The sequence below is a fragment of the Onychostruthus taczanowskii genome, unplaced genomic scaffold (assembly GCF_017590055.1).
Source record: "Onychostruthus taczanowskii isolate IOZ18803 unplaced genomic scaffold, ASM1759005v1 scaffold20, whole genome shotgun sequence".
NCBI lineage: Eukaryota > Metazoa > Chordata > Aves > Passeriformes > Passeridae > Onychostruthus > Onychostruthus taczanowskii.
Window position 1 is genome coordinate 8109027 of NW_024499240.1, and position 15365 is coordinate 8124391.

Sequence of the window (15365 nt, forward strand, 5' to 3'; positions counted from 1 at the left end):
TGGCTATTTAGCACTTATTTAACTACTCTAAACATGAGACAGAAAAGCTATTTCAAAACACATGAATTTTGAATGATTTATAATTTCAAAAAGATAGGTAATGCAACACTTCTGGCAAAATTTGATGCTATGCCTCTTATTCTCTTCTGCAAGCAGAGAAAGCAAAATTCCAGTTTCTGCTTGCCAAAAGTAAGCTGAGGAGAAGATGGTACAGCCAGGATCAGGTTGGGGAGGGGCTGGTTTTTGTTTGAAGATTAGTTTTACATTACTCTAGTCCTTTTAAAAGGTGTTACAGGAGAAGTTTAACACAAGCAGGGCCCTAATCTAGAAATACATTTCTCAGACTGTGTGCAATGACCTGCTTGGGAGCAGCAAGGAGCTCAGAAAGTATTACAAGGGACTGAAGAAATGCATCTCAGTTTGTGCAGAGCTGGAGAGAAAAAGCAGGGTGCAACTACTCACTTCACCTTTTAATGGCAGCTATTCACTTGCAGCAGCAGCTGTATTCCTTCAGGGCAGAAAACTGAGCTTAAAAACATCTGACAGGAATACAACCCATTTTCATTCTCCTTCTCTAGAGAATCTTAGGGAGAAGTGATGTATTTTGCCAAGCAAAGGCAATACCTTCCTGCTAATCCCCCTCTCAATACAGACTCCTACCCTCAGCTCCCCTGCCATGATTGTGCAGCCCAGCCCTTTTCCTGAAGTCTGGCTCTGGGCAGAACCCAGCTGAGTCAAATCAACTCCTAAAGTAACAAGAGCTTGCCCACTTTTGCCCTGGCTTAGTCTTCTGACATGTTGTTTAGTAGGATCAGTTCAACACAAGTCCTGTAAAACTAGAGATGCTACAAAGTGCTAAGAAAATTCACAGCAGGGAAGAAGGAAGAATTGGGACTGTCTCCTTTCATCAGCAGGAAGTCAACATGGGCTAAGCCAATCTGCTCTGCATTTTCACTTCCAATTGCTAACTCCCCAAAGATCACACAGATCAGCAAGAGTCAGTGAGAACTGGAAAATATGCACAGTGGCTTCTCTTAATTCTTTAGAGCTCTAGTGACATCTTATACATTAAAAAAATTAATTAGAAGTCTCAGAATACTCCACTTTACAAAACAAAAATGATACATTCAGTCATGTTTCACTGGACAAGGAGTTATTCACTACTCTATCTTAAAGAAGTCATCTTATTTTAAACTACTCTCACAGATAGCTACCTGTAAAAAGAATATTTTTATGAAGAATAAATGACATATTTAAAAAATAAAATTCCAAAACAAATTTGTACTTCAGGTTTTAATTTTTCAACACAATACTAGCCAAAAACCCAAGTAATTTTCCAATGCAAATCTCAGTCATGGGATAAAGGCTTACATTACATAACAGAATAATTTCACTTGTTTCTAAACAATTTTACTATATTCACAGCATGGGCAAATCCATCTAAAATTGTAACCTCCTACCTTTCATCTTCCCCTATTGTCTCTCACCACTTTTCAATCGGTTCTTTCCCTCAAGACACCACAACCAGCTGATTCCAGCCCCTGTTCTCCACCATATCTGTTAAAAACTAATCCTCAAGCTTCTGAACATCCCCCCCAAACCATAGGGCTGTTACACATAGAGCCCCTGTGCACAGCATCCTGTCACAGCAACTGAAAGCAGGGCAGCTTTAGGGAACATTTGGTGTAGTCCTTGAAGTCTTGAGCTGGATCAGACTCAAGCACTTAAAACTTGGTTAAGTTTCACTACAGCTTTCAAAGATAGTAATAGGCAAACTTCTGAAAAGAACCATCACCAAACTACTTAATTCTGGCTGAACCAAAACAAAAGAGGATCCCATACTATAAGAGCATAGCTTAGTACAGCTCAGAGGCTGGCTTTGCTGGAGCCTTGTGGAGAAAGGCCAGGCTTGGGGACTTCCCCTGCGAGCATGACCACATCTCAGAGTGACGCTCACACACTGCGTCCTGGTCAGCAGGCCATGGAAAAGGCCTTTCCTCTTGTAATGAGGCTCATCAGACACCCATCCATCAAGCTTTCATTAGTGTCTTGACTCAGCTCTCACATAGAGCAGTGAAGTACCTTGCTTATTAACTACAGGCTAATGGCAGAATTTCATTAGAAAAACATACTGACACTGGCAGTTTGAAAAGAAGTCAGATAGCTTATTGAATAAATAACTCTGAAAAAAAAGTGTGATTGAAGCTTTAGCAGAAGGCCTAACGCTGTTCCAGAGAAAAAGCTTCACTGTAAGGAAGAGTTTCCCCTTCATTCCACAAATACATTACACAAATTTGAGGGAGATGATGAATTTAAAAATAGCATAAAGATCTATTGGGAATAATGCTAGAACAACAAGGTAAGCTGAAAGGAAGCAAGTCAGACAACAACTGATTCCCATCCTGAAGCATTTGAGAGGATGCATGAAACAAAAGCTTTGCTTTTAATAATTACACTTTCTTATTAACACCAGAGCAAGAAAGAGGTCACTGGAAATGTACTATAGAAAGCTCTACATTTTATATTAAGAATATGGCCCACATACTGCCTAATTTCATAATATGATTTGACAAGTAGCTGCAAACATTTCATTTAGTGGCTTAAACTTTGAGACTTTTCATTTAGTAAGTAAGAGGACTTATGGTAGAAAGTTCAGAGTAACAACATGGTAAAAAGTGTCACTGATTTCCATCATTTCCGAAAACGTCTGCAAACATATGTATCAGATTAAATGACTGACCAACCATACACCCATCATAAAATGGAAATTATTTTCAGAGAGATTTCTGACATAAACAGAAGACTGGTATCTAGTAGCCTAAATGATTTAATAGAATTGGCTGGCAGAGCTGAAACTTACTAAAGGATCCCCAAAGAGGAAACATGAGCCTAATTTTACATTTCCTCAAAAGCATCTCACACATACACAGTGTTTGGTACCTACTAATTTATGTTACATTCACAGCAATTACTTCTGTCATTTCAGAAAATAAGGGGAAGTGGGGAAGCAAATGACCTCCTATGGCCACATAACATTACAGAGTTTGATTAATACAAGTTAACAATTACTTTTACTTGGAGCCTTACTTGCACCAGATCTGCCTCAGCCTCAAATACAGATTTAGAAACTGTCCATATTGCTAAATATCAGTGTTCAGGGAATTCATTAAGTCTCAAATATCTGAATTTCAGTCTCTTCTGGAAAAGGTTTTCATGAAACATTTTCTTCAGGAAAAAAAGAACAAGCAGCCCATTCTGAAAACAAGTCCATTTCCTTCTGTAAACTGTTGATAATTCATGTACCCTAGCAAGTCATGCTTTTAGTTATCAAAGCACAGCTATCAGCTGCTAGATGAGCTCATCCTCGAACTTCTACATGTTTATCCTCATTGATCTATGGTCTATTTCCTTTTTTTCAGAGATTTATGAAGGAAACTCTGTGATCCTTTGTATCATTGTATCTGCATCTCCTGCACTAGCCCAAGGGCAAGAGATGGCAATAGCACCACCAGAATCCTCTGACAAGCACAAACCCCTTCCCTCACCCCAACGCTCAGTTGCCACTTAGGAACAGGAAGAATGCAGGCTACACCACTTTGCCTGCAGGGGTGAATGAATCTTATTTTGTTCATGTATACCACACTTGTAACAAACTTAAAAGAAAAGCACCAAAAAAACACAGAATTTTATTAGATCATCTTTATAATATATATATATTTTTTTTTTTTACTCCTTTCTCCTTATGGACAGGGTTCATATTTCTCTAACTTTATAAAATATTTTGTCATAACAAAAATATAATTTCTATTACATGACAGATGTACAATACAAAAAATTACTTAGAACCCAACACCATATTTAAGGTATTCTTAGTCAATTGTGCAGTATACAAATTAGCACTTCATATAAAGAGAAGGCTTACAAAATGCAACACTTCATTACAATTCTTTTTATTATATAGAATTGACTCCATTTGCAATGATGCATAATTCTGTGACTGAGGAAATTACATTCTCAGACTGTCATCAATTTTAATTTTTTTTTTTTTTTTGGTAGCTTAACACTATGACACAGCTCTCACAAAAGATTTGATAGCAATATGATGTGACACAACTGAACCAAACCTTAATTTCACTCACAGTGAGAAATCACAGGATTAAGTAACACTGTGCAGTCTTTTAGAAAAGTTTATTGCTTCCAGATGGATGCAAGTTTCCTTTCAGCACTGATTTTATCTTCTGTACACAGGGTGCCAATGTTACCATAAATATAGTCAAAAGCAGTTATAAAGATAAATTATTAAAATATTGACATAAACAAGGTCATACAATAGCTCCTCTCTGCACAAAGCAAGGACAACTACATTAGAGTGCTGTCTCACAAATGTTCAATACAACAACACGCACCCCCTTTTCAGAAATTACAACCCGTACATGAACAAGCACAAATTTCCAAGGTATCCATAGAATGATTTTGAATTCCAACTGCGTGCTCTTTGCCCCATGTTGTGTAGTGCCATGTGTTTCCCTGCGTGGTGCCACCGGGACACCCACCTGTGCCCATGGATCTGCACTGAGCTCAGGGCACGCTCGCTGCATCGAGCAGCAGGACTGTTGCATACACACTGCAACACGCCCGTGCCAAGCAAAAATTGTAGATAAGAAATATCTCTGAGCTAATTTAAATTTTGGTCCATTGCATCACACATGCAGAAAGTCTATCAACAGGTCTACAAAATGTTTAGCAGAAGAAATAATTCTAGGGAATATCTGATTAGTCTATAAAAAATTATATGCAATGCTATTTTGAAAATTAAAATACACTCAAAATTATTAGGTGAAGCCCTTAGAGTTGTTTTAATATTTTATGTTGTTATACCATTCAGAAATTACATTAATAAATGGTAATGATTCATTTAAAATATTGTTTGAAATTTTCATGAGATTCCCAAAAATCTGGAGATCTCCATTTTGAATCTCCATTTGTGGGACAAGTTCATGCATTTCAGAGAACATGCAGAATTCACAAAATGCTTTATGAATAAAAACAGAGCCACTTGTCAAAAAAACCCTTCAAAAAAACCCACTCCAAAATGCTCCACAATGTCTGCTTTCCATCCTGGCATGCACCAACAACTTCCAGCAAACCTCTCCGATGTACTTTAAGCAAGTTCTTTGGCATCTACCACCAACTCCTGCTATCCCCAGAATGGTAACTGCATGTGCACATCATATTTACATATCCATTCCTAATCCTGGTACTAAGTACTAAAGTCAAAAAGAAAGATTACTGATTGACATAAAACAACAAACAAACAAACAAGCAAGCCAGTTCGAGATCAGTCTTCACTGTTGAATAAACTCATCAGATGACAAAGATACACTTCAAATCTCCCATAATACACACAAATTTTTACTCCCCCAAACTTTTCAATGCGGAATTGCAGACTAGTGATGTGTGTGCTCTTACTCAAAATATCATTTAAATATAATTTAACTGGTTTCTGGTATGTAAGAGCAGCAATACCAGGACAGAGCAAACGTCCATCTGTCCCAGTATCTTATATCAAACCATAGCCATAAGCAGATGCTAAAAGAAGAGAAGGAATAAAGGAAGCATTTATTCTGTTCCCCACTGGTACTTTTCCATTCCCCACCTGTTTTCATTTGGGACACCCTGAACTGACTGTGGTTTCTACACATTTAAGAGCAGTAAAATGAGGCCTTCAATCTCCATCTGAAGCCTCAAAATCTTTTAGCATTAGCAATCCTTTGGCAGTAAGTTTTACAGTTCTCTTAGCTATTCATTTGGTTTTCAGCCTGATTCTGCTCAGCTGAAGCACCATATTTCTTATGCTGCAGAACTGCCACCTACTTGGTCCAGACCCCATCTCAAGTACCTTCCTTTCAGACCAAAAAGTGCCAGCCTAGTCTGCCACTCTCATCCAGAAGCCATTATGTACCTTTACCCATTGTCACCCCCTGAACCTTCTCCAGTCCCACACTGCCTTTGCTGAGGACACCAGAACTGCACACAGTATCCAAGATGTGGTTAAATAACTGCTGGTTTATAGAGCATACAAACATCTGCTTTAGCCTCTACTTAGATTCTAATTATCCTTAACATAATAATCCTAACAACTGTTTAAGTGACAGATGACATTTTCCACATGATAAACCTATAATCATACACATTAGGAATGGTATAGCTACAGCTCCTGATCTTTATTCCAAGCTGATGGCATTCAAGTAAGAGATCGATACACTAATAATTACACTGTGTGTAATTACTCCCACTCTTGGACTCACTGTCCTGTTGCCTAGTCAAATCTGTAAAACTGCCATGCCTTTGAAGTTGTGCTGTAGGAAAGAACTTACTTTATTGCTCTAGTCCCACATAAAATCAATATTGCTAAATGCTAATGAAAAAAACCGTATCTGCTTTAAGCGAGACAAACATTCATATACATATAAATCACTACCACCTGCTCATTTCCATCATACTCTAAATAATTAACTACTCAGCAAATGAAAATCTAAAAAAAAAAAATTAAAAAAAAAGCTTTTATTTAATTTTAACTTGTACTATAGTCAAAAAAAGAAACAAACATTGATCAGGTACTCATTTTTCTGCTAAGCATTGCTTTCCAAACCAACTCCAGTTACTACTAGCCCTGTTTAATGAGTGTGTTGCAGTCAAGTGTCCAAGAAACATTACATTTGACATTAAATACTCAGAGTATTCTTTTTCCGTAAATAAAAACAATACATCTGTATACAATCTTTTCCCAGCCATGGCAACATACAATACACTTATGTTTACCAGAGAATGTCAGCTGCAGAATCCATGGAACGAAATCACAAATCTGTTCAAAGTTTGATGTTGACATGAGTTACCACCATCTATAGCCATCTAACTGTTAGTGTATTATTCACTGGCACCACGATAATTTTGATCCTCAGCTAATCACCTCACTCCAAGTTAAATTACATAGATGTGACAGAGCAGACCTTTGGGAAACGCAAAACCATCCAAGTGTGAAATCTTCCAGTACCTTTCTTGACAGAGCATTTTGACAAGTCTCCAAAAGGCCATGCAACAAACAGGAGAGCAAGGAGAGGACTTGGACAGGAGCAATCTCATTTTGAACCATCTTTAGAACAGTCAACAGATCAGCCAGGCAAAGATGTGCTATCTTCACATAGAAACCCAGCAAGTCACCTTGAATTTTTTCCTACTTACTGTTAGCAATTTATTTACAAGAATTTTCACTCATTAGAGTTACATAGGCCTTTTTTCAAAAGCCATTTTCATATGTTATTTTTAAGTGAGAATATTTATTCTATTTCTACTATGCTGCACTAAAACAACACAGAACAATATAACTACAAGATGATTTTTAAACTTTTGTCAAATGACAGGAGGGTGACATAACAATAAGCACTTAATTACCCAAATTCAGATCAGTATGTGCAAAACAGCATTATATTTAGTCATAAGGATTTATTACCTTACTGTTACCCTTAACTTGATCATTCACGTGTCAAATTTTGTTTTTCCAAGACTGCCCGCACTGTGTAAAGATCTGTTTCCAGGATACCTGTAATTGTGGAGTACATAACATCTGTTGCTTGGCATTTTGAGAGCCTCACAAAGAATACTTTTCTATATTCACTTGAGTGTATGGACTGGCAGAACAGATATATTGTCACAGTTCAAATAAACTGACAACTACAGCAACTATTCAGTACTGAAAAGCATCCAACTAACTACCATCTGACGTTGCTCAAACAGGCAAAAGCCAGGAAATTCAGAGTTCAGCACTGAATTCTGTTAATGAACTGACCATTTGTTTAAACTCGCCACACACAGGTGAGAAATAGCCACGTGCTGGACTGGAGACCTGTGAGTTACACCAAGTCATTGAAAAAATCGTTGTCAGTGATTTAATATATTCCTTTGACAACTAAGTGAGAAATTGGGAAAGGAGGAAGTTCTACCAGATCTTAAACATAAATGAATCATGTTTCATCAAATCCCTTACAGACAGGCTACCACACATCAAGTCTCATACAAAAATTCAGGCTTACAACTTCAAATTTTTTTATAACACCTGGTTTTACTGTTCAAATCTGCTCTTCAGCTAAAGCGGGAAGGGTTGCTAAATTGCAGGACAAGAGTTCCAAAACTACTTCCCTAGTGAAATAGTTTGAGATGTACCATCCACACCTTTAGTCCACAGACATCAGTATTTTTTAAACCTGAACAATTGAAAAGAAGATGTTCTAGTAACTTATTTCAAGTCAGCAGTTTAAAGAGTTTTTTAAAAATCACAACCCAAAAAATTGATAGTTAATGTCTATGAGACAGGAATCAATTTATGAAAAGGAGCCTGGTAAAACACAATTCTACAGCAGTCACAGCACTAAACGACAAAAAGGTCAAATTTTGAAAGGAAACAGCAGATACCACCACAAAACTAGCAGATGTTCCTAAAGGATCATCTGTACAAAAACATAAGCATATGTGAGAGAAATCCAACACTATCACAAAATCAGTTGGTGTCTAACATAATAGCAGTTCCTTATGGCAATATGGTAATACATGTATCAGATACTCAACACATTATGGTTTTTTGTCTGCACATACTGTTACAACATAAGTCATAAAAACCAGGACCACTGATTTCCTCAAAAGGAAAACATTAGTTCCACAACCCACAAATGTTAAGGCACACAGACTACTCTGTTCTTCAGGTTATGTTCTCAGATTTTCTTTAAGACAGACACTTAAGCTTTTTCTTAAATTGTCTTAGTAGGATAAAAATACCTTTGGAGAACTGCATGTCCTGAATAAAAACTTCCTTCTAAAGGCGGTGCGTAATGCAGCCAGCTATAACTAAATGAAACAGCAAACAAAAAGGGATTTCTTCTATCCAATATCTATTTGTTTGGGTTTTACATAATTGCAACAGTATCTATTATTTACCTGCTGCGTCTGTGACATACACAGTTAACAAGATATTTACAAGGAGAGGAAAATTGTTTCTCTAAGTTTACTGTTATTGATTCCAACAAGAGCAGATGACAGACTTCCCTGCTTTTATTTCTATTTTGCAACTGCAGTAGAAAAATGCATTTCCATGCATTTTCCAATTAATTATGATTAAAAGTTAAGATAAGCAGGCAATATATGATGCAATAGAAATATACAAAGGTGCACAGTAGAGGGGTACAGATTCAGGGATGATATGGTAAAATGACAATCAAAGAAAGAATACAACAGCATCTAGTGCACAATAGAGGGGTACAGATTCAGGGATATGGTAAAATGACAATCAAAGAAAGAATACAACAGCATCCAGGATCTGAAAGGGGGGGCTAAAAAAATTAGTGTTTCTGAAGGGCCAAAAAAAAGGATAAGAGATTTGACAGCATAGCCCTACTTAGGTAAGGGACTTGACTGGATATTCTTTAATAATTTTAAATAGCATCTGAAAGAGGGGCTAAAAACATTAGTGTTTCTGAAGGGCCAAAAACAAGGATAATTAAGAAACTGAGGTAAGAGATTTGACTGCATAGCCCTACTTAGGTAAGGGACTTGACTGCATATTCTTTAATAATTTAAAAAGAACAATAATTTAAACTGAGAAAGGGACTCAGTGTTACAGCACCATTGTGGATATGAAAATATCACTAGCATGGGCATCAAAAATTGGTTAGCACATCAACTTCTTTTTTAATATATACCTTTGGATTCTCTCCATCATGCTATATAAGCAGGACCATCAATTGACATTTGCACACCTTTGCCCAAAAGGCACAGTCAAGAGTTGTGAAGAAAATTACAGAACCTTGATACCTTTTAAAAAAAAAAAATCACATTCTACTCCTCATTACCTTATTATGTCTCCTCTAACTCCCAGTGATTCCCCATCCTGTATCACACACCCCCTCACACCACAGCATCACCCTGCATGTCTCCCTGTCCCCAGTGTCCCCTCTGTTCACTCACATCCCTCTCCACAGCACCCACAAATCCCTCCCACACGCACAGGGCACTGCCCCAAACCCCCTACACTCCCATAACACATGGGCTCACCCTCAGCACAGCGCTCCTGACTGGCCCCTGATCCCCACCTACCTTCCTGCAAAGCCCCTGTGAGCGGCCCAAGGCCGGCAGCAGCCAGGCCTGGCTCGCTCCCGGTGTGCCAGCTGCCCGATGGTGCCCAACGCGCCGTGCCAGGCACCCAGCCATGCACCAGCCCCGCTCCCCAGGCAGCAAGAGGACAGCAATAAAGCAAAGCACAGCCTTATCTGTAATCATAGAACATGGCAAAGACTTAATTATTGCACAGTGCTACAGGAGAAACAAAGGATAAAACCCAACCACAAAAGCAAAACCTTTATCCAAGGCTAAAACTTGCTGAGTTTATGGCCTACAAGAGCTTTAAGATAACACAAACCACAAATTCATCAACAGAAAGTTTTGCGTTAAACAGGCCATAAAGAAGGCTTACTTTCTATGAAAGCTAAATAAATCCTGTTATTTCAAATTTCCATTGCAACAGAATCCAACTCACTAACATAAGCAGAACTTAATGTGTATGCAAACCTGAACACACAAATACAATTTTCAAGAACTAGCGTAGAAACTTTTTTCTTGGAACAAAGATTTAAATATCTGATCCCTCTCTTTGGAGAATTAAAGTGCACATACAAGGCCCTATTAGGTATCCAGAGGATGTTAGCCCTTTTCAGTGTAAGCAAAGAGGTGCATAAATGTGTGAAATACAAGAAAGAACAGAAAGAATGAAAAAAAACCTAAGTTGTGCCACAAACACATCAACTGATCTTCTGATAAAAGAAAAAAAAAAACCACAAAATATTACGTTCAAAAGTCCCCTGAAATAAAGAACAAATTTTAAGACTCCTTTAATTAGTATATCTTATTTCCACAGTACATTGTAGATTGGTAAATTATTTTGCAGCTTCATGCAGCATTTTTCTAACAGACATTAATTTTACAGACTTCCTGGAAAAAAATTTGAGTGTCTTATAAGTTGAGACACCATGGGATTGTTTAAAACTGCATGCTTTCTTCCTTCAATTCACATCTTAAAGCCATATGTTAATGTGGCACATGAACACCTCACTTTCAGTTACATTTCATATTTTTTATGTGTCTTCCTTAAAAATAGATTTTCTGTTTGGATAACAGATAAGCCACTTGGAGAAAATATGTTCTCTACATGTCAGACGTAGAATCAAAAGCTTTGAATTCAGTTCTCTTGGAACTTCAGTCATTCACATTTTGTAACAGCCAGTTTCCATTTCCATTATTCCTGACTGACCGATAGACTGACAGATGTCTTACTTTAGAGATCCCAAACAGACTATTGGTATCTATTTCAGCCACATCTGTTCCTAAATAGCCTTGGCAACAGGCCACTATGCACTCGGAATTAATTTTAAGTCCTTTATTGCTGACTCTTCACTGTTGAAATACATCAGTGATTCTTTTTCCTTATTGCTGCACTTACAAAGAATATCTATAAATGTAAATTTTAGATTAATATCAACAAGAACTATAGCACGCTATAGATAAGAGTAGTATACTTAATATATTGATTTGTTTAAATTCATTATAAAAATATATATTATTTGATTCATTGTGAAATATATATTTAATAGTACATTAGCCTCTGGACTGCTCCAAGATCTTATTTGCTTGTTCATTAATTAATTCAGAAATTATGTTCAATTACCTATACTTAAAAAGCAAGTTTTATCCAAATTATTAATGTTATTACCCAAATAGTCAGCACAGCCTGCACACTGTCAGTCAGAGAATAACTTCATATATCATTCAGTGTAGTACTAAACTGAAGTAGTTTAGTACTAAACACACAAGAAATTACACTTACAAAGTTTTTCAGGATGATCAATACTGGTAAAGCATTGGACAATTGCCAGTTTTGTTAGACTTCCTACATGGCAGAAATCTGCTGAAAAAGTGCAATTATTGTTAATCCAGAAACTCTGTGGCAAACTTTAAAAACATGCTGGAGGCTTTAAAAATTATCAGAATTAAACTGGGAACTTAGAAAAATCACATATAATATTCAAATCTGTACTTAAGATAGTTTGCTATAGTTTTGAAGCAGCACTCAGTATGAGAACCTCCACAGTTCAGGGCTGGAATATCAATAGAGAAGTCTTTCCTTTTTCTTAATTTCCATGGTTATAATATAGGAATGCAACATAGAAAGAAGCTAGAGGGACAAACTACCAACTACTGACTGTGAGCTCTGTGTCTCATTGAGGCAGCCAGTGCACTGTGAAAAGCAAGCAACCAGCTATGGGTCAGAGGGGTTCTGCCTCCAGGGAGGAGAACGGGCTCAGCTGCACACCCAGGCTGGAGCTGCAGCCTTTCCAAGGGGGCAGCTGAGCCCTGCCTCACGCTTGCCCACGTTCCCACCTGACAGATTCTCTCTCAGGCTCCACATCCAGTCGCCTGCCCAAGACTCACTTCTGCCATAAGCTCTGTTATAACAAATAACACAATAAATTCATAATGGGTCATGCTTATTTCAGAGGTAGGAACTTTGCTGTAGAATGAATAATGAAGGAAGCCATGAAAAATCATCAGCAAGCATGGGTAGCCAAAAACCTCTTGGAGATGGAAGCTGCAGAACTCCAGGACAGAGTAAAGAAGGAAGTCCTCCTGATAATCAGGCTGCCTAGAGCCCCCCAGGAACAGCACAGTGGAGCAGAACTACACATACATCACTGGGCCCAGGCACAGCAGATGCCCCGTGCTTGGAAGCTGCAGCTTTGAGCTCTGGTACAATCTGGAGGAGCCAGGGCTGCACAAACTACCACGTGTAAGAGCAAATAATCAGAACTGCAGAGCTGTGGATGACAAACGACAACTTCAGCAAGACAGGAATTCATCTGGAGAACTATGGCAGGTGGGAGGTTAGGAAAAAGGGAACAAAGCAACTACCTTATAGTTCTCTGATTTCGACAGACTGTAGCAATTGCCGTAGAAGAAAGACCTTTCCCTAAAATAGGAAGCATCACGACATAAGAGTCCAGGCAAGAGACATTCAGCAGCACTTGCAAAGCATGAAGACCTGACTTGACCTCTTAGAGCCTCAGGCAAACTATATTAGGAAGATTTGGGTAGGAGAGAACATGCATAAGCCAAATCCCAGTGGAAAGACTTGTCCAGAGAGCCTTTAGCCATCTCTGAACACTCACTGCTGTACTTACCTATGAATGAGACCCTACCACAGGTGTCTCCTCCCAGCACCAGTACAGAACACCCCAGGGTAAGTGCTGCTGGGAGCCAAGAACGAGGGAAAGAAAAAACATTCAAGCACCAGAATCTGCATTTGACTGCTGCAACTGCAGCCTCTCAAAAATGAAACTATTCAGCAGCTCAATGCCACATAGTATAAAACCAAATTGTCAGAGAAAGAAGTTTCACCATGTATTTAATACACATGCGGTAAAAGCCCAAATCCTGATAAAATTTGCAGCAGTTTGTCAGTGCTGCTTTCCACAGGAGTCCTGAAGTCCTGCCATCTGCTATAGGCACACGTCATTACCTTTCAGGAGCTATGAAAAGTTTCTGATGTCTGTATGAAAGTAGCAACTGAGAGGGGTGAATTTTTCCAAGGAAAACAAACAAACCAAACCAGCAAAAAAAAAAAAAAAAAAAAAAAAGCCAAAAACTTACAAATCCCAAACCACAGAATATACTCCCCATCTCTGGAAGCATGGAGCAATATACACTAGAATCTATTCTTCCTGTCTGAACCTTAATATCCTTCAGTGATGACAATTACAAGGCAATTACAGACCCTAGTTCCTGATATATGGCAATGCAGCCTACATTAAAGGAGGCAGAACATAAAGTGACACTCGTATTAGAGCTCTACAGGCAGAACTAAATAATTAATAAATCACATTACAGATCACATATGCAGAGACCTGTAGATAGTCCCAAATGAGAAGGAAGAGAGCCTTCAGCACGAACAGCACTACTTCAGGCACCCAGACTGGCTCCCCAAGAGGAAGGGCTGTGCCCCACACCGGGTGCGGGGGCGATCAGAACTCAGCGGTCCGGCTGAAAAGCAGGTATTTAAGTGTGAGTGTAGCACTGCATTAACACGGTGACACCACGCAGAGGAGAGGAGTCAACAGCAGGGCATGACTGTGTATTTGCTCAGTTTCGGCAGCTCCGGTATCCCAACATGCTCACACTAAATGAGCCATAATGACTTCTCCTGCGAGCATCTGACTGCTTCTTTGCTTCTCTAAATGCTGACTCTATGGTGATGAGATCTTACCTACAGGAACTTTTAAGTTCTGTCCAATACACTTCTAAAATAAACGTGGTATTTTAAGCCTGGACAAGCTAAACATGCCATCCCAGAAGGCAAACACGCTGCCTGGAAACAGCATTCCTGAATACAACTTTGATTTCTCTTTCATGTAAACACTGGGAGGTCACTGAAATAAACAAGCACTTTTAGGAGTTCAGGAGTGTATATGCAGTTTTACAACTACGTATATGTTTTCACAGTTTCTAGGAAAAAAATATCTATTTGGATACATTCAAGCAGCATTCCTTTGCTTCTTAAACTTTTGTACATAATTTGTTTCACTTGATCAAATCCTGGAACCACACTTTCTCAGCACGTTGCCGCGTGAACACCACAGAGCAATGACAATCTGCAACAGAAGCCTCAACACAAAAGTCAGGCACATCCTGCAAAACCATACTCTCCTCTCTGTGCTCTAGTTTATGTACCTGCCAAAGAGTATAAGCCGGGAAAAGTTGATGCCGCAGAAACAAAATCAAATCCTCTTACTGCTCTGCCTGGGGCTAAAGAGGCCATAAAAACATACTCTCTACCTTCTGTCCCTTTCGTATGACCCACCAAGAAGACAAGGCTCTTGCTAGAGAGAGCTGGTACAGGTACAAGACACTCAAAGCGTTTCGAACAATTTCTTTTTCTTTTCAGTCTTCAAAGGAACCTCGAAGGGAACAGAGGTGCCCGACAGCACTGCCTTTAAGCACTTTACAGCAATCCCGGTTTAGGGTGAGCTGCCCGGAGAGCCCCGGCCGCCTCTCCCCGCTCGCCGCGGCCCGGCGCGGGCGGACACCCCTGCCCCGCCCTGCCCCGTCCCACCTGTGGGGCTCTCGGGCAGGATGGGGCTCCAGCGGAGCCGCCGGGCGCTCAGAACCACGTCGCAGCTCCTCTTGCCGATCTCGAAGATGCCCCTGAGGAGCGGCTCGTCCCCCGCCGGGGCCGCGGCCAGCGGGGCCACCCTCCGCCGCCCATCCAGTCG

General features: G+C 39.3%; 1 protein-coding gene across 1 annotated transcript in view; it reads right to left on the reverse strand.

The window, feature by feature from the left end:
• Positions 1 to 15365, reverse strand: part of CERKL (ceramide kinase like) — a 49254-nt gene that overhangs the window by 33771 nt on the left and 118 nt on the right. Inside the window, exon 2 of the mRNA XM_041403734.1 lies at positions 15206 to 15349. Within this exon, the coding sequence (XP_041259668.1) occupies positions 15206 to 15349 (144 nt within the window). The remainder of the gene's footprint in view (positions 1 to 15205; positions 15350 to 15365) is intronic.